General features: G+C 37.2%; 2 protein-coding genes across 9 annotated transcripts in view; one reads left to right on the top strand and one right to left on the bottom strand.

Moving 5' to 3' along the window:
• The first annotated feature begins 2,441 nt into the window (after positions 1-2,441).
• On the top strand, positions 2,442-6,683 carry litafd (LITAF domain containing). 2 transcript variants are annotated; one of them, XM_077212628.1, is made up of 5 exons: positions 2,442-2,538; positions 4,141-4,197; positions 4,346-4,456; positions 5,457-5,631; positions 5,714-6,683. In XM_077212628.1, exons 2-5 carry the CDS (start codon positions 4,152-4,154, stop codon positions 5,826-5,828), a joined length of 447 nt encoding a protein of 148 aa, XP_077068743.1. In that variant the 5' UTR covers positions 2,442-2,538; positions 4,141-4,151; the 3' UTR covers positions 5,829-6,683. The 2 variants fall into 2 exon arrangements, with proteins under 2 accessions (XP_077068743.1, XP_077068742.1); XM_077212627.1 differs by having other exon boundaries at positions 2,461-2,538; positions 4,123-4,197.
• Positions 6,684-6,810: 127 nt separating this feature from the next.
• The window catches only part of usp7 (ubiquitin specific peptidase 7 (herpes virus-associated)), a 36,059-nt gene continuing 17,469 nt past the window's right edge, over positions 6,811-25,400 (bottom strand). For all 7 annotated transcript variants that reach the window (XM_077212540.1, XM_077212539.1, XM_077212534.1 and 4 more), the window contains exons 14-31: positions 17,780-17,924; positions 17,464-17,594; positions 17,104-17,238; positions 16,274-16,375; positions 16,058-16,163; positions 15,802-15,894; positions 15,617-15,684; positions 13,160-13,260; positions 12,923-13,076; positions 12,774-12,841; positions 12,564-12,672; positions 12,386-12,463; positions 12,152-12,252; positions 11,232-11,331; positions 10,946-11,065; positions 10,769-10,840; positions 9,054-9,144; positions 6,811-8,279 (exon numbers count right to left, since the gene is read on the bottom strand). In XM_077212540.1, the coding sequence (XP_077068655.1) occupies positions 8,173-8,279; positions 9,054-9,144; positions 10,769-10,840; positions 10,946-11,065; positions 11,232-11,331; positions 12,152-12,252; positions 12,386-12,463; positions 12,564-12,672; positions 12,774-12,841; positions 12,923-13,076; positions 13,160-13,260; positions 15,617-15,684; positions 15,802-15,894; positions 16,058-16,163; positions 16,274-16,375; positions 17,104-17,238; positions 17,464-17,594; positions 17,780-17,924 (1,881 nt within the window). In that variant the 3' untranslated portion in view covers positions 6,811-8,172. The remainder of the gene's footprint in view (positions 8,280-9,053; positions 9,145-10,768; positions 10,841-10,945; positions 11,066-11,231; positions 11,332-12,151; positions 12,253-12,385; positions 12,464-12,563; positions 12,673-12,773; positions 12,842-12,922; positions 13,077-13,159; positions 13,261-15,616; positions 15,685-15,801; positions 15,895-16,057; positions 16,164-16,273; positions 16,376-17,103; positions 17,239-17,463; positions 17,595-17,779; positions 17,925-25,400) is intronic.

Below are 25,400 nucleotides of genomic sequence, written 5' to 3'. Positions count from 1 at the left end.
TTGCTTTTCTTTGCAGATCTTTCTGGACAAGTCTTGTTGGAATGTGATTTATGAACATTCTTGCCCTGGTTGTCATTCCATGCTTTATGGAAACTGCAAACGTAATCTCTTTTTCTTTTTGACGTCCTACTAGAATTGTTTCTTAGTTGCCACCACACCCTGCAGGACCACATCTTGATGCCTGTGTTGCCAAAAGTTACAGTACTTTTTCAAGTGGTTTATTGTTTTTATAAACTGCAGTAACAGCAATCGACACAAACGTTCAGCAAGAAGTTATGAACAATAATCAGAATCCACTCAGTCCACTAAGTGACACAGTTTCTCATTCTAATTGAGGCTATAGGGTTAAGGTTAGTATTTGAATGCATGTTCGCAGTTGTGTTTTTATACATCAGTTTTGAACTAATCTCATCCGGTCAGAATTTGGAATCTGAAAAAATTTGCTTTTTTAAACTGAACGAAGCATGCTAGTTTGTTAGGGAATTACTAGCAGTGGCCTAAAGGCTTTAAGTAAAGGGTTTGGTTTTGTTCAAAACATCTCACGTGATGTTTATAACTTCCCCATCAGTGTTTCTGATGAATCCTCATGAGCAATGGCCTGCAGTTCAGTAATATTCTTGGGTTTCAAAGCAGCCCCACAGCATCACCAAGCCCCACCATGTTTAACTGGCAGGGTTTTCTTTTCAGCAGATGCTCCATTCTTCCTCCAGACATACCGCTGATCCATAGGGATAAAAAGTTCCATCGTTGAAAGTCAACTTATGTGGCTTATTTATATGATTTTGAGCACTTTTCCTGTGCTTTTGGGGCAGTAGTGGTGTACGCCTTGGAGTTCTGGCATGGAAACTGCATGCTTTTAGTACTCGCCTTGTGCAAGCTGAAACCGCAATGCCTGTTGCTTGCCACCAAGTCTTGCTGCAGGTCTTTTTCTGAACGTGCCTTCTCAGAAATATGGTTGCAGCCATTGATAGCTTCCTTTTTCTGCCCCATCAAGGTAGTGTAACCACTGTTCCTTAAACTATGCTTCCAACGTTGTCTCCAGGAACATTTAGTGCCTTGCTAATTTGCATTTTTGGACCATAGATCATATTTCTAACATGCAGTCAAATGTGATACTCAACAAACTTAGCCAGTTCAAGTATTTCATGTGTTCTAGCTAAAGATCACCTGGTGCAACTATCGAAGATCTTAGTTAAATAATTTTGAGACTGCAGAAGTCATTAAAAGTTGCATTTTAAGTTAAATTTGGGGAAACCACGTGAACATTTGTTGTGTTGAGCTATTTCAATTATTTTTGTTTGATTTGTTTATTGCAAACAGCTGAAAGTCTGTACATTTTGTCAATAAACCGGCTTTGCAATGGGGGTTGGATCATTTTAATTACAGCTGTAAATAAAAAGTACAGTTGCAAGATGTTGCAACATGTACAAATAACCAGAGATCATACTCTTCCAGTGCACATCCAGAGGAAATTTGCAGGTCATATATACTCTCCTCTCCACTTATAGCTGGTGTGTGTTAAGCACACTGGCGCCGTTGTTCTGTGGCTGTCGTCGCATCAAGTGGATGCTGCACACTGGTGGTGGTTGAGGAGAGACCGCCGACATAATTGTAAAGTGCTTTGGGTGTACAGCAGGACATAGGAATGCGCCATATACCTCATTCAGTCAAAATACTACAGGCCCGACAAACTCATCTCACTATAAATATTTCTCTGTAATCGTCAGCAGAAAGTTTGAAACCTTTTTATGGAATGTGGAACAGATCATGTTTGGTGACGGCAGATGGAATGCTGGCGAACAAGCTAAACCACAGTGAAAGGAGTGTCGCACAAAAGGACGCAGCTGAGAAGCCGAGCCCACTCTCATGATATCAGCAACACAGACTCTTCCACTCCCTGCCACACCTGGAGATCTCATGAAGTCCTCGCACATACCCCTCAAGTGTTACTTCTGTTATTATGTTAAGATTTTCTGATTCAATTCTGCTAACTGTCTACTGTTATTTAAATTTTTTTTTTTTTTTTACTGGGGTCACATCAATGTTACTGTATCAACATTCACATTTGCAAAAAGTTCTTAAAAGATTCCAAAATAATTGATTAGAAAATAAGTTAATTTTAAAAATACTATTCTTTATTATTGACCAACTTCACATGATAGCAAACAATATTTAGGTTTTCACTCATTGGAAATACCAGGTGTGAAAAATGAAAACAAAACACCTCCTACCACAATACACTTTGCTGATTTTTGTCATTTTCAGTATAGAAGTATTATGTTTACATTCATATACTACTCCACCATTAATGCTATTAGTGAAACTGTTTATTCAGAGATTGAGACATTTTCAATGATTTAAATGTCAAACAAATACAGCCTTCTTCCTGGTTCTGACATCAGAACACAGCCTACATAAAAGAAGACAGAATTTGTTAATGCATACTAAATAGGCAGGGGTGGAGCTGGTGCGTGACTATGAAAAGCTTGTAAACGCCATCGAAACTGGTTTTTAGTCTATCCATCAGCAACAGGACAGGTAAGAGAGCTCTCTATACAGTTTTACATTGCCTCTGGATTTAGGTGGGGCATTTTTGATGATCTAAGAAAAGGTTTAAGATTTTGAAGTATAGGCTGTTATTGTAAATTAATACTGGATTCTTTTTTCATATCCAGAAAAAGTAATTTTCTTGAGCAATTTGAAGATAAATGAAATATCATTTACATCTATTCATTTAGCAGACGCTTTTATCCTGAAGAGATTTATATATGAGGAATACAACAAGCGATTATACTTAAGGAGGCAATAACACAAGTTATTAAGTGCTAATAGGTTTATAACTGTACAGAATAGTACAAGACAGAACCGGGATGAAATAATTAGAAAAATAGATTTTTTTTCCAAGTCAAAATGTAAATAAATATATGTAAATGCAAATTAAACATTGTGTGGCCTTATTTTAGTTTGAATGTAAAGCTCTATACACTGTGAAAAAGTATTGCTGTGGTTATTACAACATAAATTTCAACATTAGAATAAAAATGTGTTGTTTAAACTTAAAAGTATGTGTTCGTGATTGACTTGTGTTAAGTTTAATGTTACGCTTTAAATGTTAACTTTAGTTAACTTTAGTTTAGTTAAGTTGGATATTTAAGTTATCTCATCAAATCTTAAGTTGTTATAATTGCAGCAACATTTTTTGAATGGCAAGAGACGGCATAGTAAATGCTCTGATCAAAGCTGACCTGAGCAATTAATGCTGCTTTAGCTGTAAAATAACTCGTGTATTTAGACTGTATGAGGTTTCCAGGTAACCTCCAACTGATACACCTAAAATATAATACAATTAATTTTACAATAATTTATATACACTTTGAAATATACATTTAATGGGAATATTTTATGTTCTTGTACCTACACATTGTTGATCTGATATAATTTGGTTTGTGATGTTCAGGTAAATAGACTGGGGCTTGTTTTTCATAAGAAGTATAAGGGTTTAATTAGTTGAGTATTACTACCGCAGTTAGACATGTAGTAGAGCAACATTCCACTTCTTTCTTTGGGTGGACATCTGTATCAATCAGTGCCTGGGCTTGTTGAAATGTTGTTTTTTTGTTATCTAAGGCGTTTACCGCACTGTTGCATCGTGGAAATAAATGCCACATGACTTGTAATATGTTTGCATTTTATACACGTTGGCAAAGATGTCTAGCTAACATGTAGTTGGCAGGCAGCTACACATTGATTGATGATAATTGAGCAGGAAGAAGAGAAGTGTTCAGATTATTTAATTGTGGGAAGACTGTCATGTCATGTCATCCCTGACTTTCTCAGTCTTCTTCCCCCTAAACTCAAAGGCGTTGCACTTTGAAGACAGTCTGCACCTCTCAGCTTCGTTACTGGGCATTTTCTGATGTGTGTACTCAACACAGTAACAGACAGCAAGCAATCCTAAAATGTAACATGGATTCTTACTTACAGTTTTCAAATGCCTTGCTCACAATGTGACTTTTTGAACATGCATCCTTTTAGTTGCCAGCATATATTGTCATTTTATCACACTTTAGCATATGTAAGTATATTGCAACAGCCCTGATGGCAAATATCATATCTTGAGACTTTTTATTTTAAACTCAGCCAAAGACAGAATGAGTGCTGACGGAACTGGGGACCCGCCTCCGTATATCATACCAAGTAAGTTGCTGAGTCGTTTTGAATGACTCATTTCATGGTAATAATCATAATGATGAAAGCAATCCGGTGACGCAAATGTTAAAACCTGAAATAGATATGAAGGGAAATATTAATGTTCTACCCGTATCTTTCTTCTTGACATCAACAGTCGAGGGTGCCAGGGGCTCCAACGTCAAGGTGTACCATGTGCACACTCCGTTCAGCCCAAAAAGCTCCACTATTGGAGATTCTGGAATCCAAGTGAAATCATCCACACCTGGTCAGTCTGTTACCTGTTAATTATCGTTGGGAAACAGTTAGCTGTAACGGGCACACAGAAAGAACTGCCCATGTTTTGAAAATGCCAGGATTTTACCATTATTAGTGTCCTTATATTGTGTATATACATTTAAATAAATAAGTTAATATGTGCAGGGTACATGGTTTATGGAAGCCTGTTTTCATTATGGAATAAAAAAAAAATAGAAATCTATACAAAATGTATTATATCTCCCAATTCAGACTTTCTCAGAATTGTGAGTTTACAACACACAATTCTGTTTCTTCTAATTCCAAATTGTGAGTTTATATCTTGCAATTCTGACTTTTTTCTCTAAAAAAGAGAAAAAAGTCTGAAAAAAACCTGCTGAAAAAAAGCTGTTCTCCTTGGCCATGCTGTTTTTTAGGTGGTTTTAGCCTGACCAGTTGAAGAGGTAGTTAAAACCCCTTGAAAACTAGCCTGCCAGCCAGCCATTAACAGGCTGGAAGACCAGCTAAAACCAGTTAACCAGCTTACAATGATTTTAGCTGTTTTTTTTTCTTCTTCAGCAGGGTAATGGAGAGTTCTTTCCCTGCATAATTCTTACTTAATATTTTTAAGAGTCACCTAATCTTGTGATAAAAAAGGATCTGTCTGAGAAAACTAACAATTGATGTTAACTTGGAATTGTGAGAAATATATATAGGCTACAATTGTATTTTATAAACTCGAAATTCAACGAAAAAGTCAGAATTGCAAGATATAAACTCAGAATTGTAAAATTTGGAAATGTACATCCATACATGTTCCTGTTATTCATTAATCAAATAAACTCTCATCACTCACAAGACTTTGCGACTGGTTCCTGTCTAGGAAGGAAAAGCCGTCTAATCCCAAAGCTGCACTAAATATAGATATGAAAATATTGGACCCGAACTTACTGTTGTATAATAGTAAATAAAGAAAAGATAAATAAATAATAATAAAGACAATAATTACTAAACACATGCTTCTCCTGTAGTCCAGTCCCAGTCAACTGAAGCTAAAAACAAATTCGTCAGCTATGATTCATATGAGCTGGGCCGCAAGCCAGGAATGGCCACCTGCACGCACTGCCAACAGCAGGTCTTAACCGAAATCACCCACAAACGGGGAGCTTTCGCCTGGTTGGCGTGCTTACTCTTCATTATGTGCGGGTAAGAGTCCATTTGAATTTGCAGATGAAAACATCAAATCTTGTGTGCACCAACAAACTGTGACTGTCTCTCTCTCTTCCAGGTTGATTTTGTGCTGCTGTTTGATTCCACTTTTCCACAAGTTTTTCAAAGACGTCTATCATACATGCCCGAAATGCACTAAGGTTCTGCACATCGAAAGGAAGCGATTCTGCTAACCCTGTCCCACTGCTCATGGATTTGTGTTGCACCTTACACTATATGAAGGACACTTTCAGACATCTTGTGCAAACTTGCCTTTATGAACTTATGCTTCGCAATGTTTGTAACCAAGAACCTTTTGGTGTTCATCTGGTTTAATCTGTATTATTACATTTACAAATGAATACTCATGGTTTTGATTGTATTTATAAAGGACTCAGGGTTAAGGGTTCACAAGTCTGAGGTGTTCACCGAATTTGATTTGCCTAACTACATTTACTGTATCACATAATGTAAATATCACCCATTTTGCCATCAATGGCACCATACAGAATGGTGGTTCTCAAGCTAGAGCCCTCAGCAACTTCAAAGGGGCCTCAAAATAACTTGAATTGATTTGAACTCAGACAAGCATTAAAACATCTAAAGATATTTCTTATTTTAATATACTTTAACATTTTTCATTTGAAGAACCAGTTCACACGGTCTATTAAAAAGTGGGTATATGAGATGGACTAATTTTTAAAAATGATTTCTACAGCTGGAAAAGTCATGTCAATTAATTAAACTCCATTGGAAAAGCTCTAAAATATTTACATGCTCATCTCCAGCTCTTAAAAATTGTCTAGGGTACAAATTGTGTAAAATTAAAAAACATCATCCTTGTACATCACAAGCTGGAAAAGTCATGGGGCCTTAGAATAGGGTTGTGCTGTTTGTTAAATAAAAACTACACTGTCTTTGGGTCTCTGTTAATGCCATGTTTCAGTTCAGGAAAAAGCCTCTGAATCTTTACAATAATTTCAAATATGTCATGTGTATCTAAATGGAACGGTTATAATAAAACTTAAACATGCCTGTGCATACCTCAATGAGAACCCATATTGTTTTTCTTCATATTACAGAACCCGTATTGTGTTAATCTTCATATTACATGACACTAGCACAGCATTACAAACTAAACACCATCTCAAGTCAATTCTCCACGGACCATGGCTGTAGCTTTTATAGAAAATTTTATTCAACATACATTTTCCAGCAAAAAGGCAATATACAGGAAGAATTGTCGTACACTGCTGCTACACGGAGGAATTAGACTGGAGAGAAAACAAAATAATCAAAAAAGAAAGATGTGATCTGCAGGTCATCTTTGTACTGCACTTAAACGAGACAAACTGTTGCAATTAGTTAGGGAGAAAGAAACAAAAACCCAAAATGAAACTAAGGATCCAAAATAAAACTACACACAATGAATATGAACATCTGAATTGATCTGTACCCAACAAATCTGTGTTTTTAATTTTACATGTTCATTCTTTAAATATACAATTTTAATTGTTTTTACAAAGCCAACTATGCTATAGGGAGCATTCCTTCTGTGCTTAAAAAAAAAGAAAAAAGTTTGTATTGGTTCATTAATGCTGGTTTCTCTATGTCCCAAACCAGTCTACTATGCGTCTGCAGCCTCGTGCCAACAAACAGTACAACAAATCTGGAGCCGTCAGCAAGCGACCCCTCCCTCCCCATCAGAATAATCCCACAGCCAGTGACAGGAGCTAAAGAAGGGGGGGAGACCTTATGGGGAGAAGGGGGAAAAAAAGAGGGAGAAACCCAAAGGGATTTGCAAATCAAACTCCAACCAAAGATTACATTTAACAGTGATGAAAAATGTAAAACCTTGGATTATTAAGTGCCAACGTGCAAGATGAAGTACAGACAATTTATTTCATTTTTATTTATTTTAAAACAGATGCTGTGGCTTTTTACTTTATTATACAGGATTTCCAAAGACGACAAACTGAATTTCTCCAACCAAACTAAGTGAGAAAGAAGAATTGTGTAAACATGAAAATTGACTAGTTGCACTAAGGAACCAGAAAATGAGACAACCATGTCAGGGCAACTAGCAAAAGCATCAGCCATTTGCGGTGATTTTTTTTTGTTGAAGGATGGAGGTATCCTTTTCATCTTCTCCAAATGACATAACTCCTTTTCCATCGCCTCCACCTCTCAATGCAGCAGCTTTCTTGCCGTAACAATTCTTTTAAAAACGAACTTAAAAAGAAAATAAAGAAAAAACAAACAAAAACAACAAAAAATAAAAATCAAAACAAAATTCTAGGACATACTGTTCCCCCTTTCTTGTTAAAATCCAATTCATTCGTCCAGACAAATAGGCAGTCAATAGTTAGAGAAGCCAAATCGAACAGCCTCAAAAGAAAAACAGGAGCATCAGCAGTCACTCCATTCGCTGAAGACTTCATACATGGTGCCTGTGTACCCAGACAGCAGGTGTTAAAAGTGGTGCACACAAGAGGTTTGGTTAAAGTCTTAAGTATCGTTGGTTAGAGTGGGGACTTGTCAGTTGTGAATCTTGATCGCTTTTTCCAGGTACGTGTAGCGACCTCTCTTTGGAGCTTTGTTGAAGTGGTCGAGCCCTAACCAAGGCCTCGGGTGTGACATGTTCCCTGATGAAGTACAGAATATGATAAGGTTTAGGAATGCACGATACATTGGCCACCATATCAGTACGGCGCGATATGCGTTTAATGCTATCGTTATTGGCCTGATAAGAAATTTTGGCAGATACATTGAATACAAAAAATTACGGATTGTGCCTTCAGCTGAGACACTTCAGATGCACAACGTTCACACTGATGGTTTTGAAATGCTTGAAATATGATTGGAGACACTTTGAGAAGGAAAATACAATAAGTGCAACATGTGCAGTGCAAGTCTGTCATACAGGCTACATAAAATTATAATGAGAACATGACTATAAAAGAATGAAAATTCTTTGTGCATCTGTGTTTTAGAGCATTCATAACAGTTACACCTTCATGACTATCTTTTATTATATTACTATATTTATTCAAAATCTTTTGTTCTGTGCAATTGTAATTTTTAATATACGTTTATGTCCTTTATATCTCTGATTTATCCCATATAGGATGCGTTTGCAAAGTTAATAAAGCACGTCAGTTTATCGGTAATCATCTATTGCTTTACCGCACGCAGCTCAAACAGCAGTGCTGTTATTTGAAATGGTAATATTAATTTTAGCTGTTTCTTTTTCAAAAATACTGATGCATCATTAATAACTAGCACTTGTTTTTCTTGTATTCTTTTCATCAACTATATGGTTTAGTTAAAATCATTTTATTATTGTCCAAGTGAAGGCTAATCCATTTTATATATCCATGGGTCATGCATTTTGATTTGAGGAAAAAAGAGTGACATACCTGGCTGTGGCTCAAAGTCTTTCAGATTCACCTCGTAGTCTTCCTCGTTGATATACTGATGCCGACCCATCATAACTATTGCGAACTTGAACTAAAATAAAACAAAACCAGTCACTTATTTTATAATGACTGGTGGTCTAGGTGAAACCTAACTTGGGTCTGAATCTGGACTGTGATCTGCTAAACAGTGACCATTGTTCATTTACTTTTCTTCTTTCTACACTGTCTACAAGGCACTTTGTCTAAACTATTTATTTTTTAAGCCCTTTACATGTAGTCAATATTTCGGTGTCATTTAACTCTCAGAAAATGGAAATAAATACAATTTAATCAACCATCATTTAAACCATAAATGTTACAATCATTATTACATATTCAGGTCTTGAGCAAACCAAAAGCCATATTTAAGATCTCTAAACTGCCCTGATATTTTAACAAAATTACACTAGATTTTGACATTGTTGATGCATACATTGCAGTCTGTGTGGGGTGTGTGTGTGTGTGTATATATATATATATATGTGTGTGTAATTCAGGCACAAAAATAGTCAAAGCACTGTAATACTTCGACAAATACTTTGAGTCACTGTATAACAAAAAAATAGGCTAGCTAGACCCTCCCTCCTCCTCATCCACGCACTCACCCCCCAAACTGCACCCCCAAACCCTTCTTATCGGTTATTGGCTGGAACAGTTTGTTATGTTTCGTGGTGCGGCTAAGCCCGGTTTGTTTTTGTTGCCGTTTGTGAAGCCTGGGGTGTCTGCAGAGACCGTGTTTTTTTACAGTGTGTTCAGGGGACAGGAAGCTAGCGGATAGTGAGGAGATGTTTGTTGTCTGTGACAAAAAATGTTTTGGCCTAAAAAACATGTGACATCGCTTTGAGCACCTTTAAGGGATTAGACAGTCAGGACAAACATCTGATGTGTCAAAACAGAGCTGTACATTAGTGTGAATGTGGGCTATTAGATCTGTTGGCATCAGTAATAATTGAGCAGCAGCAAAGCTGAGAAAAAAAAATCACTCACTGCTCTTGGCTGGAAAATTTTCAGATACCAAAACCACTCTTTGACACAGAACACACTGTTTATTGACAGTAATATGTTTATTTGTTCCTCTATTATTTACTCTCAATTGTAGTTTCAGAATATGCAAAGTTCTTTAAAGTTAAAAATTATATCAATTGTATGTCATGTAAAAAAGTAGCTATATAGTTACACAATTAAATAAAAAAAAAGTACAAATAAATGTAAGATGTAAAGTTGGTAAACTGATTAATAATATTAATAAAAAAAAAGTAGATCAAGAATGGTTTTGAATTGGATTGTGAAGTGCCTAAAGATTCCCACCACTAGTTTAAAAACAACAATAATTTATGAAACTGATACACCTTGCAGAAGTTGAATTCATGTGCCTGTATCCTATGCAACTTATGAATCGCATTGCCTACATTACTCTTAAAAACAATTTTTCATCATCATTAAAAATCTAATTGTTAGCTGAGAGCTTTATCAGATCCACCATTAAACACTGTCATGTCCAAGGTAGTTTTATGATTGACACATTCTCATCGTTTAGAGATTCAATATTGCTGCACAGGAAAATATAATTGCTCTATTAGATACCTTGGGTCACTAGTGACCTTAAGTTTGCATTTGTATCAGTGCATTTTTAAACCTGGAACTTTCTTTTGCACATTAACATTTGCTGCTCTTACCTTCTCAAACTCTTTCTCCTGAATGTCAAGCATGCTCTGAATTCTCTTCATCACTTCTCTGAAGGGTTCCCCCTGCCACAATAAATGCTCGCATTAAAAAGGACACGACACATGCAAACCGAACAAATGACCACAATCCACCTACACATGCACTCAGCGAACACTCAGCTAACACACCTGACGGATCTTGAGCAAAAACGGAATTCCGAATGTCCCGAAGACTTCCTTGTGGAAATGTGCAACTGGAATCAGCATTTCATTCTCCTTGTCCAGCTCAACCTGGTCGAGAGGGATTTCCTGCCACGAAAGACATTAAACTTGTTTCAAGGGAACAGCATCCACAAATAAGGGGCAATTCAGATTCCAAATAATTTCAAGAGGCTTAACTAGGGAATAGATTCTTTGTTGTGCACATCAGTGAATGATGGGATTTCAGGGCTGATGAGTATCAGCTCATCCTTACCTCTATTCTGAATGTTCGACTGGCTGCTGGAGATAAACATTCTAGCAATTCATCTTCCTGGTGAACCCCAATAATTTTGTAGCTGACAATTTCTAACAGCCTATAAGACCAAAAGAGAGAATGATCTCAATAGTGGCAAGTGAAAGGAGTAAGAATTATGAACAGAGTGACTTGTATAGCATCGTCAGTGAGTGGTTAAAGCACGACTGGCTGATTTTCCTCAGGATTGTCAGTTTGTAATGTCTCCAGTTGTCACTGGTGATTGTCGTTTGAACCTTTCTGGATCCACCATCAAATTAATACGTTTAATTATATCAAGTGCTGTGAGAAAAGGCTATAAATCTCCACCTCCAACATCCTCACACTCATAGCCTACTAGCCGAGACACCTTTATGTGTACAGATGTGACGTAATGACACATAGTACCACTGGAATTAAAAACATTATTACGAGCTTACCATTTTGAATCGAGCTAAGGCAAGCCGATAGTTTTAAACACTGGCTGGTTATGTACTTGCTCAAATTTATTTTGGATAATTTTTAACCCAAAAAGTTATGGACTGGAGCTTTAATTACCTTACTAATTATTAATAAGCAGTAATTAGGAGTTTGAGGGAAAGGTCATAGTTAATTGTGAGAATTGGAGCCTAAACTTAAGTGTACGGAACTCATATGGAACCGTGACCCCAAATTAGATGTACGTACCAAACGGTGACTTCTGTGCAATGTTAAAATTGAGAAAATTATATTTTTAACCCAGCCTGTGTGATGCATTTATTTTTTAGAAATTCTTCATTTTATATTTTGGAAAACTGAATGGGGCAATAGTCTGGAATCGAATATTTTTCCATACTGCGTAGGAACCACGGTTTCCATTATTCAGGGCTTTCAATTTTCACTAAAAATGAGAATACACAGACCTCAGCTTCTCTGAGCCTTTGTCGGAGAGCTCCACTGCCTTTTTACATTCCTCCAGAAGGTCCCGAACACAGCCATGCTTGTCAGGGTACAGTGTGATCTCCTAATGCAAAAGGGGGATAAAATATTCACACTGATAGGTGTGCCAAACATGCTGGAAACGTACATTATGTAAATAAGTAGGGTTAACTAGCATAATGGTTATTTAATGTAGAATTATTGCAGCACGTTCTTACCTCCTCTCGAAACATACTGTTGAGCCATATGGCTTTGAAACTCCTCCTGTTCTCAAAGTCTGTGATCTTCATCTTGAGCTGTGGGAGGAAAACCATGAATAAATCAGATGCCCCGAACGTAACGGCTTAGCAGATCTCATATTCCCTTAGAGGAGTGCCAAGTGGAAGATCTCCTCACCTGCTGGTAGTAGAGCTTCTTAGGCTGCCGGGGCTTGAAGAACTGCAGCAGGTCTCTGAGAGTGCCTTCATAGTTGTGCCTGAGTGGGTTGCCTGGACCATCTCTGTACCTGAGAGGAAGGAGAATAAATATTCAGGTTTATGGATGCAAACGGGGTGGGGGGGGGGGGGGGGGAAGAAGTCCCATTAAACGAAAAATTAGAAGACGTACCCCTGTGACTTGAAGAACTGTAGGAGCATGGGGTCAGTATTTAACCTCTGTGCAACAGTCTTTGCCACCTGAAAATTAATCAGGATGACAATTTTCAGAGGTTGCTTGCATGACTGGATCGATCTATCATTCCATCTATCTATACCAACCTGGAAGTAGTTCATTCGGTTTGACAGTGTCACAACAAAGCCTGGGTCATTGTGAATGGTCTTGTCACAAAAGATGACATCCACACGGTGGTACAAGTCTCTGAAGTAGTCTTTTGCAGTAGGCAGCTCACTGGTTTCATTTTCAGGATCATCCCTGGTGGTGAAACGACAAAAGAACAATCGGTTTCAAGGCCATGTAAACCTATGGAAAATGATTTTAAGACGACGAATTCTTACTTTTGGAACACAATTATGTCTCCATCCATCAGCTCATCCAGAGCCTTGTCCAGTGAGACATCATAGTCTTGTATTCGCTCTGTTAAATTCGGTTTAACTTCCTGTAACAGAATGCATCATGATTTAACTTTAGGTCCCTATTTGATGCCAATTCCTAGTTATACAGAATGCATTAAAATGCATGAAACACAACAGCTCAAAAGTTTAGGGCCTCATACTCTCTCCAAGGCTACATTTATTTGATCAAAAATATACAATTTAAAATCTAATACTTTATACATTTTTAAAAAGTAATTTATTCCTGTCGAAACTCCTGATGGCACAACTTAACTTTAAGCAGCCTTTCAGTCTTCAGAGGCACATGATCTTTCAGAAATTATTCCAATATGCCAATTTGGTGATCAGGAAAATTATGATTTTTTTATGATCAATGTTCAAAACGGTTGTACTGCTTAATATTTGTGAAACCGGTGATACATTTTTTAAGGCTTCTTTGATGAACCTAGTTTTATTTAATGCATCATTATAATTATCATTAATTATAACCTTATTCTCATGTTAAAATATTTTAAAAAAAAATACTGACCTCAAACTTTTGAACAGTAAATATAAACCATACATTTTCATGCTGCTCTATTATAATGTTCTAATGCCTAAATTCAATTTTAGCATACAAATATATGTTTTTAACCATACCAATTACTAATGGATTTCTACTATTTTCTATAATATATATATATATATATATATATATATATATATATATATATATATGTATATACAGGGATTAAAGTGAAAAAAATTCTTCTGACTGAACTTTTTTTCAGGCCAAGTCATATTCCTTTAACTTTATTTAAATTGTCGAGACCAATAGCGTTTTAAGGGGAGATGTTTTAAACCGCTTTAATATTGCCAGTTTGCGTATTTTAAAATCTATTTTAATCTATGAAAAAGAATTACTTAGCTTGACAAATAATCAACCATCTACATAACTTTTCAGTGCATGTTTTTATTTATTTTATAAGACCAAACATGCTGTATTAATATATAGTTTGTTCCATGGCAAATCGTTTTGGCTGAGGGCAAAGTGAAGTTTCATAACTTTATATATTTAGGCTATTTAACTTTAGTCAGCTCTCTAATAGGCTACAATGTTAATGTTTGACTGAATTGTTTGCTTTATTTCTCATTGTATAGCTTCTTATAGCCTACCTATTAGGCTACTTATACTTTTATACTGGATATTATTGATCATTAAAACTGACATTTAACAAAAAGAGACAGGGTTGTGTAATGTTATATATTCTAAGATATATAAAATATTATTTATATATATTTTAATATGCATTCTCTTCACTGTATGTGTACATGTATAATAAAATAAAACGATACAACCCTGTGTTTGTTAAATGTCAGTTTTAATGATCAATAATGTTTGATATTTTTAAAATGAAAACAAAAAGCAGCAGGGTTGTGTTTTATATTTCGTTTTGTTATAAATATATGCAGTGAAGATAATCAATGTGCGTTGCCTGAACCACATTTGTTTGGCCAATATGTTTATGATAATATGTTCATTTATAATGAAAAGAGGTGTTTTATATAAGTTACATTTCGTTGTATTGTTGTATTGTTGAGAGGCAGAGTTGTATTTTATACCATATTTCGTTTTATTGTTGCCTAAAATATACATAAAGACATAACCGGAGTAGCAGAGCGAGCTGAGTGACGCGATCAAGAACGCGCTGTTCCATTTGCAGAATAACCGGACTCGCGTCCTCTCGTCCTCGGGAGTTCGTTCTCCTGAGTCGAACTTGGCAAGTCTGAACTACCAAGGACGCAAGTCCGAAGTTTGCGTAGGTTACTTGGTATTGAGAAACGGCCAATATTGACCCGCGTTCTGTTTTCTAGCATGCGCCAAGTTGAGTGTGAAACAAGACCAACGCTGCGGGGGGCTCCGGGAACAAACGCGCTCGAATTCGGACCGCAGCAAACCAGCTGTAGCCTGACATGCACTTCTCCAAAAGTGAACACGGAGCAGTTTTTCCGTGCGCGGGATTTGAAAACCCGGAGTGGACCAAAAGCGAAGCGATTACAAAATGCTTAGAGTGGATAGAGGAACGTGCATTCGCTCCAATCCAGGCTTTATCACATCCTCCTCAGCAGGGTGAATAGGCCTACACCTCGTCTTTCCTTAATTTAAGACCTCTGCAAACTAAAATTAAGACATTTATCACACTATTTGAGAAACGAAAGCCTATTTACGGCCTTAAAATTATGAAAAGTGAATTTAAGGCATGGACAGACGGGAACCCTGCAATTGACGGAAATCCATCATAGACTCGCTGCAATTAACGGAAATCCGTCGTAGCGACGGAGAACTTTAATCCCTGTATATATATATATATATATATATATATATATTTTTTTTTTTAAGATTCAAACCAACAGTCTTACCTCATAGAGGATAAGGCTAGTTCCCTGCTGAAACCCTGCTCTTTCACACATAACGGGCAGCAAGTCTCCTGTTTGGGTCAGGGTTAGAATGGATTAAACGTAATAAAGGATTGACTGTTTAATTAGATCTTTACAACAATAATTTAATGACAACAATCCTGTAATATGTATCTTTTATTACTCACGTATTTTACAGGATATAGGTGTGTAGATATGTCCACAATAATTTAAGCTTCTGGTTTTTGGATCATACATCTTCAAGAACAACATTACATCATCTGAAAAATCAAAACCAAGGTTAAAAGGTCAATCAGAGCTGAAAGATTTTTGTAGGCCTTTTTACTCTACATAAAGATAAAATGAAAAGTGAAACATCTACAGACTAAAACATTATTGTTCTGAGTATATTCATAATACTCAAAAGTACACATTGAGACTCACGGTCTTTGTCGAACTTGGGTAACGTTGCACCACTGGAGGCCATTTCTGGATCTACAGTTTCTAGAAATATTGTCCATGGGTTCTCGTTATCGCTCAAGTCGATCATCTGTTTGTGACATTGACATGCACAGCTTTATTCTCACATTAATAGCAAAATATGAAATAATAATGCTATAATAAGTACAGATGTTTAAAAATATGAGTGCACAGACTTACAGACTTGTTGCAATCTGCTTCATAATCCAACATGGCCGGCCGTTTAGTGCCGTTGCTTCTGGCCTGCATTGGCCACAGTCTCATCTGGTCCTGCGGGAAACCCTGGAGGAATTGAAATTCATTGAGACCAACTCCATGGACAAACCAGGAAAGAAATGCAACTAACCTCAGGTATTAAGTGAATACCAACAAAATTAGAATTTGTCCAAACTAGCCTAATGCAGTTTCATTTCAAAATTAATGTAGCTGATTTTAAGGATTTGCAAGCTCCCAGAATGCATTGCAGCATTAATAAATTATGTGGTTACTGTAGCAGGATTATCTTTTTGCTGTTTGCCGACCCTCATCAGTTATTTGCTGTGTGGTGATGTTAAGTGGTGATGCTCATTTTTAAACTGTCTGTTGATTGTCACCACGAAACAGGTTTCAGCATTCAGGTTGAGGTTTATGTATGAATGTCCCTTTCACACATATCTTTGGGCCAATCATAAAGTTCTTATGACGTTGAGGCCACACCATAGTTCATTATAAGTAACAAACGTTTGTTTCTAACTTATAATTCACTGAGCAAAAAAAAAATCTATAGTTGCTTTACAAGTATTTAGTGGCTGAAACTTTGGCAAGACATTTTGCACTGTGAATGAATAAATTAAAATTGGTAAAACCACGTAGGACGATTAAAAAAGAAAGTTGCTTGAGCAAACTCAATCTAAATGCATGTTTCCCTGATTTATATATTATTTTATTCGAAATTCCTTTTCTAACATTGTAAGGATCTGAAAAGAGAAAGATGTTATCCAAGAAACTTGGATCGTCAAGTGAAGGCTCACCATGGTCTGTGAAAGGTTCTGGACAAACTCAGCCAGAGTGGAGCTTTTCAGAACCTTGAACACTGTGTATTTTACTTTCTCCTCATCATACATGTCATTGCCCTGATGTCCACAGAACTGATCTTCTGTCACCATCTACAGGAACACAGAGCGATGGCAGGATGGTTTAAACAAACACAAAGTAGCTTGGAATTATTTTACAAATCCAACTCTAAAGATCTAAACTTAAGGCCTGTGCCAACATGACCTGAAGTGACCATTTTATCTGGCACACTAAGTGGACAAATAAGTCTTCCATTTAGATGGAACATTTACATTCCAAGAATAATTAGTTTGATTGGACATAATGTGGCTCCATACCTGTACTTGCATGTAAAGGTGAGCCTCCTGCCTCTCTTTTCTCTTCTGGGCTTCCACCCTCTTCTCCTCCTGCAGCCTCTCCACCAGCTGCTGGGGGATATCATTGTCTGTGACCGGCTGCAGGACCTCACCTGGACATGACAATAGCACTTATAAGCACAGATGGACAGAAGACAAGCAGATGCCCTAAAATCCACAACCAAAGACAGGGTGGTTATCATTATCACTGGATTGCTGTCAGGGTCTACAGGTCAACATTACCTCGTGCTAAAATAACATCATAAATTAACCTCACAGTTATGTTCATGGCACTTACTGAGCTTGGACTCTCTGATGTACACCAACATGTAAGCGTTAGTGCAGTGACGCACTGACAAGTCATCGTCGTGACCACCGTAATTGTGTTCTATGGCCTCTTCTTTAGTGCACCGTGAAACAACATCATCGTCAAATTTACACCACTGCAAGAACAAACAAACATTACATCTGGAAATAAAATTATGAAGGCATGAGGAAATTAATTGAATAAACCACTCCAGAGAAGATCAAACAAAATGCCAAAATCAAAACAATGTTTGCTACCAGAGTACACACTACAGCTAAAAACAAACAAACAAACAAACAATGCAGGGCTCCAGACTCTGAAAACTAGGGGTGGGACAAAATATCAATAGGGCGACATATCGTTGTCCTTCTCCGTGCGATACGAGAATCTATACACTGGCGCCAAATATAGATATTTTAATTAATAAAATAAGGCGCTCTTAATAAATTTCCCTGCTCCCAGCGTCGCTACTTCATGACTCTTCGAGGTAGCGATCAACACATTAATGAGGGAAACATTAAAATAAGTTAACTAGCATAAGAAAAGGAGGTTTTTAACAGAAGTGCAAGTAAAATAATAGTCGCCCCAGCCACGTTCAAGTCCAAAGTCAGGACGCACTTCGGCTTTTATACCATCGATGGGACAAACATGTTGTACAGGTCCTTCTCAAAAAATTTGCATATTGTGATAAAGTTCATTATTTTCCATAATGTAAAGATAAAAATTAAACTTTCATATATTTTAGATTCATTGCACACCAACTGAAATATTTCAGGTCTTTTATTGTTTTAATACTGATGATTTTGGCATACAGCTCATGAAAACCCAAAATTCCTATCTAAAAAAATTAGCATATTTCATCCGACCAATAAAATAAGTGTTTTTAATACAAAAAAGAGTCAACCTTCAAATAATTATGTTCAGTTATGCACTCCATACTTGGTCGGGAATCCTTTTGCAGAAATGACTGCTTCAATGTGGCGTGGCATGGAGGCAATCATCCTGTGGCACTGCTGAGGTGTTATGGAGGCCGAGGATGCTTCGATAGCGGCCTTAAGCTCATCCAGAGTGTTGGGTCTTGCGTCTCTGAACTTTCTCTTCACAATATCCCACAGATTCTCTATGGGGTTCAGGTCAGGAGAGTTGGCAGGCCAATTGAACACAGTAATACCTTGGTCAGTAAACCATTTACAAGTGGTTTTGGCCATGTGAGCAGGTGCCAGGTCATGCTGAAAATGAAATCAGAAGGAAGCATGAAGTGCTCCAAAATCTCCTGATAGCTAGCTGCATTGACCCTGCCCTTGATAAAACACAGTGGACCAACACCAGCAGCTGACATGGCACCCCAGACCATCACTGACTGTGGGTACTTGACACTGGGCTTCAGGCATTTTGGCATTTCCTTCTCCCCAGTCTCCCTCCAGACTCTGGCACCTTGATTTCCGAATGACATGCAAAATTTGCTTTCATCCGAAAAAAGTACTTTGGACCACTGAGCAACAGTCCAGTGCTGCTTCTCTGTAGCCCAGGTCAAGCGCTTCTGCCGCTGTTTCTGGTTCAAAAGTGGCTTGACCTGGGGAATGCGGCACCTGTAGCCCATTTCCTGCACACGCCTGTGCACGGTGGCTCTGGATGCTTCTACTCCAGACTCAGTCCACTGCTTCCGCAGGTCCCCCAAGGTCTGGAATCAGTCCTTCTCCACAATCTTCCTCAGGGTCCGGTCACCTCTTCTCGTACAGCGTTTTTTTGCCACACTTTTTCCTTCCCCCAGACTTCCCACTGAGGTGCCTTGATACAGCACTCTGGGAACAGCCTATTTGTTCAGAAATTTCTTTCTGTGTCTTACCCTCTTGCTTGAGGGTGTCAACGATGGCCTTCTGGACAGCAGTCAGGTCGGCAGTCTTACCCATGATTGCGGTTTTGAGTAATGAAACAGGCTGGGAGTTTTTAAAAGCCTCAGGAATCTTTTGCAGGTGTTTAGAGTTAATTAGTTGATTCAGATGATTAGGTTAATAGCTCGTTTAGAGAACCTTTTCATGATATGCTAATTTTTTGAGATAGGAATTTTGGGTTTTCATGAGCTGTATGCCAAAATCATCAGTATTAAAACAATAAAAGACCTGAAATATTTCAGTTGGTGTGCAATGAATCTAAAATATATGAAAGTTTAATTTGTATAATTACATTATGGAAAATAATGAACTTTATCACAATATGCTAATTTTTTGAGAAGGACCTGTATAGACATCTTTGACACTCTTCACAGAGCGCTTAGATACACACGAGAGTTTGAAAGCAGGCGTCTATCAGCGGATCCGTCAGAGCCGTTTAAAAATCTGCTCAAAATGCTAGGGGGAAATTCTGGAAGCGTCACATTTTTAAAATTTTTATTTAAAAATGACCTTTGACAACACTATTCCCAGGTTTATTTTAAGGAAGCTGGTAAACACTGACATGTTCCCAGGTTTAAATAAAAGAGGTTGGTTAATTGAAACGTATTCAGGTTTATATAAAAGTCGATAAGCAGTTAAATGTGTCAGGCCATCCTTAAAAATATTCTTGTTTGCCGTAACCCGACCGACCCTGTCAATGTAGGACCGACCCAAAATTTTTTTTTTTCACTTTTAGCCCGACGACTTGCCGGTTGTAAACTTGCGTTAAGACCGACCGATTTTTTTTTAATCTTCAAACTACTAACTAAAATATACTTAATATTATTTTATTGAATTTGTATAAGTATTGTGAAAGTTGCTTATGCCTACATACAAACATAGGCTATGTTCTTTCTTTTAAATAAAAACCCTTGGGGTCATCGTCTATGATTATGTTTACACCATTGGTTTACGCATGTCACACTATGTCTTGTACGTTCGCTTCGTTTCATTCACTGTTTGCGCTTGGTAATGAGGGATGGGTACCGAAACACGGTATTAAACGGGGCCCAGGGCTGAATTTTGAAAGACCGCTGTATCGATAAGCTCGGACGTTATTGGTTCTGCCGTTGGTACTGGAGAAATTAAGAATAGGCCTACCATTTATTATTGCTATAAAGACGTTATCTTGAACATGTTTATCTCGCAAGCCATCTCTCTCTCTCTCTCTCTCTCTCTCTCTCTCTCTCTCTCTCTCTCTCTCTCTCTCTCTCTCTCTCTCTCTCTCTCTCTCTCTCTCTCTCTCTCTCTCTCTCTCTCTCTCTCTCTCTCTCTCTCTCTCTCTCTCTCTCTCTCTCTCTCTCTCTCTCTCTCTCTCTCTCTCTCTCTCTCTCTCTCTCTCTCTCTCTCTCTCTCTCTCTCTCTCTCTCTCTCTCTCTCTCTCTCTCTCTCTCTCTCTCTCTCTCTCTCTCTCTCTCTCTCTCTATATATATAACCATTTGTCTGTGACTCAATTTTGCTATTCGCAGTCCAGAAGAGAGAGCAATCTCTCACGCAGAGCCACAGCGCGCACAACATGACAGCCCTGCTTAATGAGTGACAATGAGGACAGAACTAAAAATTAAAACGTGGTTACACTTTAGATCTGGGATATTATTCTACTTTTATTTTAGATTTTGGCTTTCAAAGACTATAAAAAGATGATATTTGAGATGAAACCATTACAACTCATTCTGTCTAGCGCAACTTCCTTCCCTTTACAGCGATGTGCTGTCATTTCTTCCTAAAACTCAAACGTACCGTCAGAAAAACCACGATCGGTGGTTGTTGTAAAATGCAGTCTCTACTGTTGCTAAATTGCGTACGCGTTTAATCATTAAAAGAGCTATTAAAAGCACAAAAACCTGTATATATATCACTCCGAAATGGACTGCAACAAGACAAGAAAAGTATACTTAACTTTGGGCTTCATGTGCGCATCTAAACTATCAAATATACATAAAATATAAAAATGACCAGCTCAGATTCACTGAAACACAGTTTATGTCTTAAATGGACATAAATAGTTGGGAGAAAATTATGGTGCATCAGTCACCTATTAGATCTGCACTCGGTCTTAAAGGGGCAGCGTCTAATAAACCTGCTGACAATTGAGCCATTAATGCGAATCAAACAACAAAAGGCAGAGAAAAATCACTCACAGCTCACAGATTAATGCTTATTAAAGTTCAAGTTATTCATTCATCTATGATAAACTATGCAGTGTTATTTTACATTTGATTACTAAATTTAAAAATTTACTAAATTTTACTTATCGTATCCTATCTCATGTATATAAAACAAAAAAGCCTGCACACTCCTGCATAACAAATAGATATTTCACGAGTTCACACATACATGAAATCTAAAGGTGCATTTATGCGTATTTGGCTTGCTGTCCGGGGGAGGAATTTCGGAATTTTGCCCGAACCCAGAGTACTCCACCTATACTGGGGTAGACCCAGCCGAGTGTGAGGTGATGGGGTGGTGGAGGGATGCTGAGAGTAGTAATACCGTTAAAACCTTAACGATACCCATCCCTAGTAATGATGCAGTAAATAAAATATTTGCGGTCACCGTTCAAAGTCATACGGGTTTGGGCATCATAATACATCTAAAAAATGCATTAAAACATCTCGACACCGCTTTAACTTGGCACGAAGTTTTGGAAAACTGTGCCCAGATCTTTTCCCTCCCTTCTCCCGTCTAACGGTGATCGTGTTGACTGACCTGAAGGAAACCACTAAAATGTTTGAGGAAACTCAAACTATTGAGGAGTCGGACGTGCTACAATTTGACACTAAAATCAAAGTGGTTTCTTTTAAATTGGAATTTCAAAGTGAGCCACCACCACCCTTTTTTTTTTTTTTTTTACCAAAATGTGTTTTAAGTGGACAGATCAATACAGTACACAGAACATATAGGATGTTGGAAAATAACAATGTCTTTTCTGTTAGCCAAATGCTTTTTAATATTCGCTATTACTTCAATGCAAGTGAACAAGCGCGCCGTTATTTGTTGCTTAGTGACGTGTGTGTTCAAGCAAGCCAGAAATGCGCAGATTCTGCACAATACGCTGCATTTAATATATCATGAGTACTCACGAGTTGCGTATTTGCACTAAATCCACAGATTTGGCTTACACGAACTGCCCCAGCATAGTGAGTAAACAGAAATTAGAAACACTCCAGATTGGATCATGATTTTTGCCATGATTTTACCCGCCAAAGTTCATTTTTCCCCTTATTTGGCGGGTTGGAGGGTGTTAAATTCAGTCCCTGAATGTTGCAATCCTGTTTGTCATTGTGCACAAAACTTCACGCCAATAAATCATCAGAAATATTGCTGACTTGTGCGCGTCTCAAGCGCCCTCTTTATGTTCGTCCTAATGCCTGTAAGTTGTCCGTGGATTTGCCTATATTGGTTGAAAATGGAAAATTCTTTAGACGTGGAAAATTGATTTTACAATCGATTCAATGAACACTTGTCTCAAAAATCGAACAGGATTTTTCACAAAAGTGACAGCCCTAAAACGTAACCGGTCTCTGATTTGTAGGTTGCATTGACACCTAGTGGTGGATGCACGGTTTGAAGACCGTCAGCGACGTCACAATATGCAAAATGGTTTAAATTCATTCATACCTACGTAATCACCATGACCAAAATTGTACTTTTTTTTTTTTTTACATTGAATCTTGAAAAAAAAACAATATATTTTTAAGGATGGTCTCAGTTTAAACGCAAAGAAAAGTTTAAGCTTTTAAAATGTACAAGCATAAAATGTTTGATTTAATTAAACTGAAAAACTTTGTGCTGTTTTCTAACAGTTTGGACTTGAATAAAGAGAAAACCTGCACTTAAAATTTTCAAAAGGCATTTTGTTTTCATAGTCCAGGAATATATCGATTATCGCAAAACTGCTTTATCGTGATATCGGTATTGTGAGCCATGTATCGTGTAACGGAGAGAAACTGCACAGACGGACTTATCTTCAATGGCACCATTTATTTTCAAGTATTACGGCTGTATCTTAATGCCATCTTTTTATGAATGAAGGCCAGTATCACTGATATTAATATAGCTACTGATGTCTCGATGAAAATGATTTCCCCCCAAATTTTAAACATTAGGCTTCAAAAAAATATAACAAATTTTAATTTAAGTGAACTTAAAACAATCCTCACTTAAACCCATAGTTAGGCATGTGCCGGTATCAAATTTTCATGCTGCGATTAATTGATTGAGCTTTTATCACGGTATGCGGTATTATCACGATATTTTAATTGCACAAGAGAAACAGACGGATTGGGGGTATCTAAAAAAAACTTGCATCACAATGTGTAATTGTGATTGTCAAAACATTAATTTTATTTTTTAGTGACAACATGTTATAATGTTTACATGGTACAGTTACTGAGGCTACTGTTTGTATTATTGCTTAACACAATTTTCATGATTTCAATTAAATTCTTGGATTTAATTTCAATCTTGATTCAATATTGACTCATTTGGATAAATATTAGGTAGGCTACAGTAGATAGCCTGCATTTAATTTTTTTTCATGAAAAAATATATCTCACATAATGCTGTAAACATACAGAGAGAAATTAAATATAATGCATACCATATAAATATAATAATAATATAAATATAAAAATGTAATATGCCGTAATTTTCATTATAATAACAATTATATAATGACAAGTAAACATATATTAAAATATGTAATATAGTGCACATATTTAGCAAAATACTCCTCTCTATAGCTATTTTCTTATAGTCAACTAACATTAAATGGCTTTCCTGAGGTAAATGTAACGTTCTGTGACATAATAGTCAACTAACATTAAATGGCTTTCCTGAGGTAAATGTAACGTTCTGTGACATAATTGTTCTCCTGCAGTGTTATTGACCTCTTTCCGTGGTTGAAAAACACTGATTGATCGAAAGTACGTATACCTTTCGGTGGGTTGTACTGTATCTTTAATAAAAAGTAACAGATGATCTGTTTACTTGAACTGAGGCGCGCGATCTGTCACGTCATTTACAAGCACCAAAACAAAATTGTCTGAATTTCGTTATAAAACCTGAGAGCTGATATTTTTTTCATATCAAAAGTAACCTGCTCTGTCTAGTCTGTCGGTGTCAGTGTCCTCTTTGCTCCGCGATTTTTCTCTGCGTGAGAAAATGGATGTGTGGCGCGAGACCGTGTGAAAGTGTCAATTGCGTGAGTCTCAAGCTGCTGAATGCGTGAGAGTTGGCAGCCATGCGGGGGATAAATAGTCGGCAGCGTTCCTCCTTCCGCCGTGCTTCTTTTCCATGTGAGGATTGTTTACATTAGACTAGAGTGCACACTGCATTCACACAGTGCTTATACATGTGATGTGGGGATTGTTTACATCAAAGTGCGCACGTGTTTTGCGCAGCATATACGCATTGTTTTTTTAAGCGGTTGATGGAAAATAAGCTGATGCGCGTTCTAAAAATCTAAATTTGGATCTATTATTTTTCACGGTATTTCGAAGTCCCCGCGATAACAATATCGTGCATATTCATTACCGCGATTTATCGCATTACCGAATACCGGCACATGTCTACCCATAGTAAATGTCATATTCAATTTCTGTATATTTCATACCTGTTAGACAGGAAAGGTACAGGTAAATAATGTTATAAATAAATTATAAAGGAAATATAGATTA

Source organism: Siphateles boraxobius, unplaced genomic scaffold (assembly GCF_051911475.1).
Source record: "Siphateles boraxobius isolate OS27281-9 unplaced genomic scaffold, OSU_SipBor_1 66, whole genome shotgun sequence".
Taxonomy (NCBI): domain Eukaryota; kingdom Metazoa; phylum Chordata; class Actinopteri; order Cypriniformes; family Leuciscidae; genus Siphateles; species Siphateles boraxobius.
Note: the sequence above shows the minus strand (reverse complement) of the source record. Positions and strands in the feature narration are given on the sequence as shown.

Bases quoted from the DNA above. Each gene is read 5' to 3' on its own strand.
- litafd (XM_077212628.1), top strand. From the start codon at position 4,152: ATGAGTGCTGACGGAACTGGGGACCCGCCTCCGTATATCATACCAA. The intron at 4,198-4,345 runs GTAAGTTGCTGA...TGACATCAACAG, and splicing joins GCCTCCGTATATCATACCAA to TCGAGGGTGCCAGGGGCTCC. The intron at 5,632-5,713 runs GTAAGAGTCCAT...TCTCTCTTCCAG, and splicing joins TTACTCTTCATTATGTGCGG to GTTGATTTTGTGCTGCTGTT.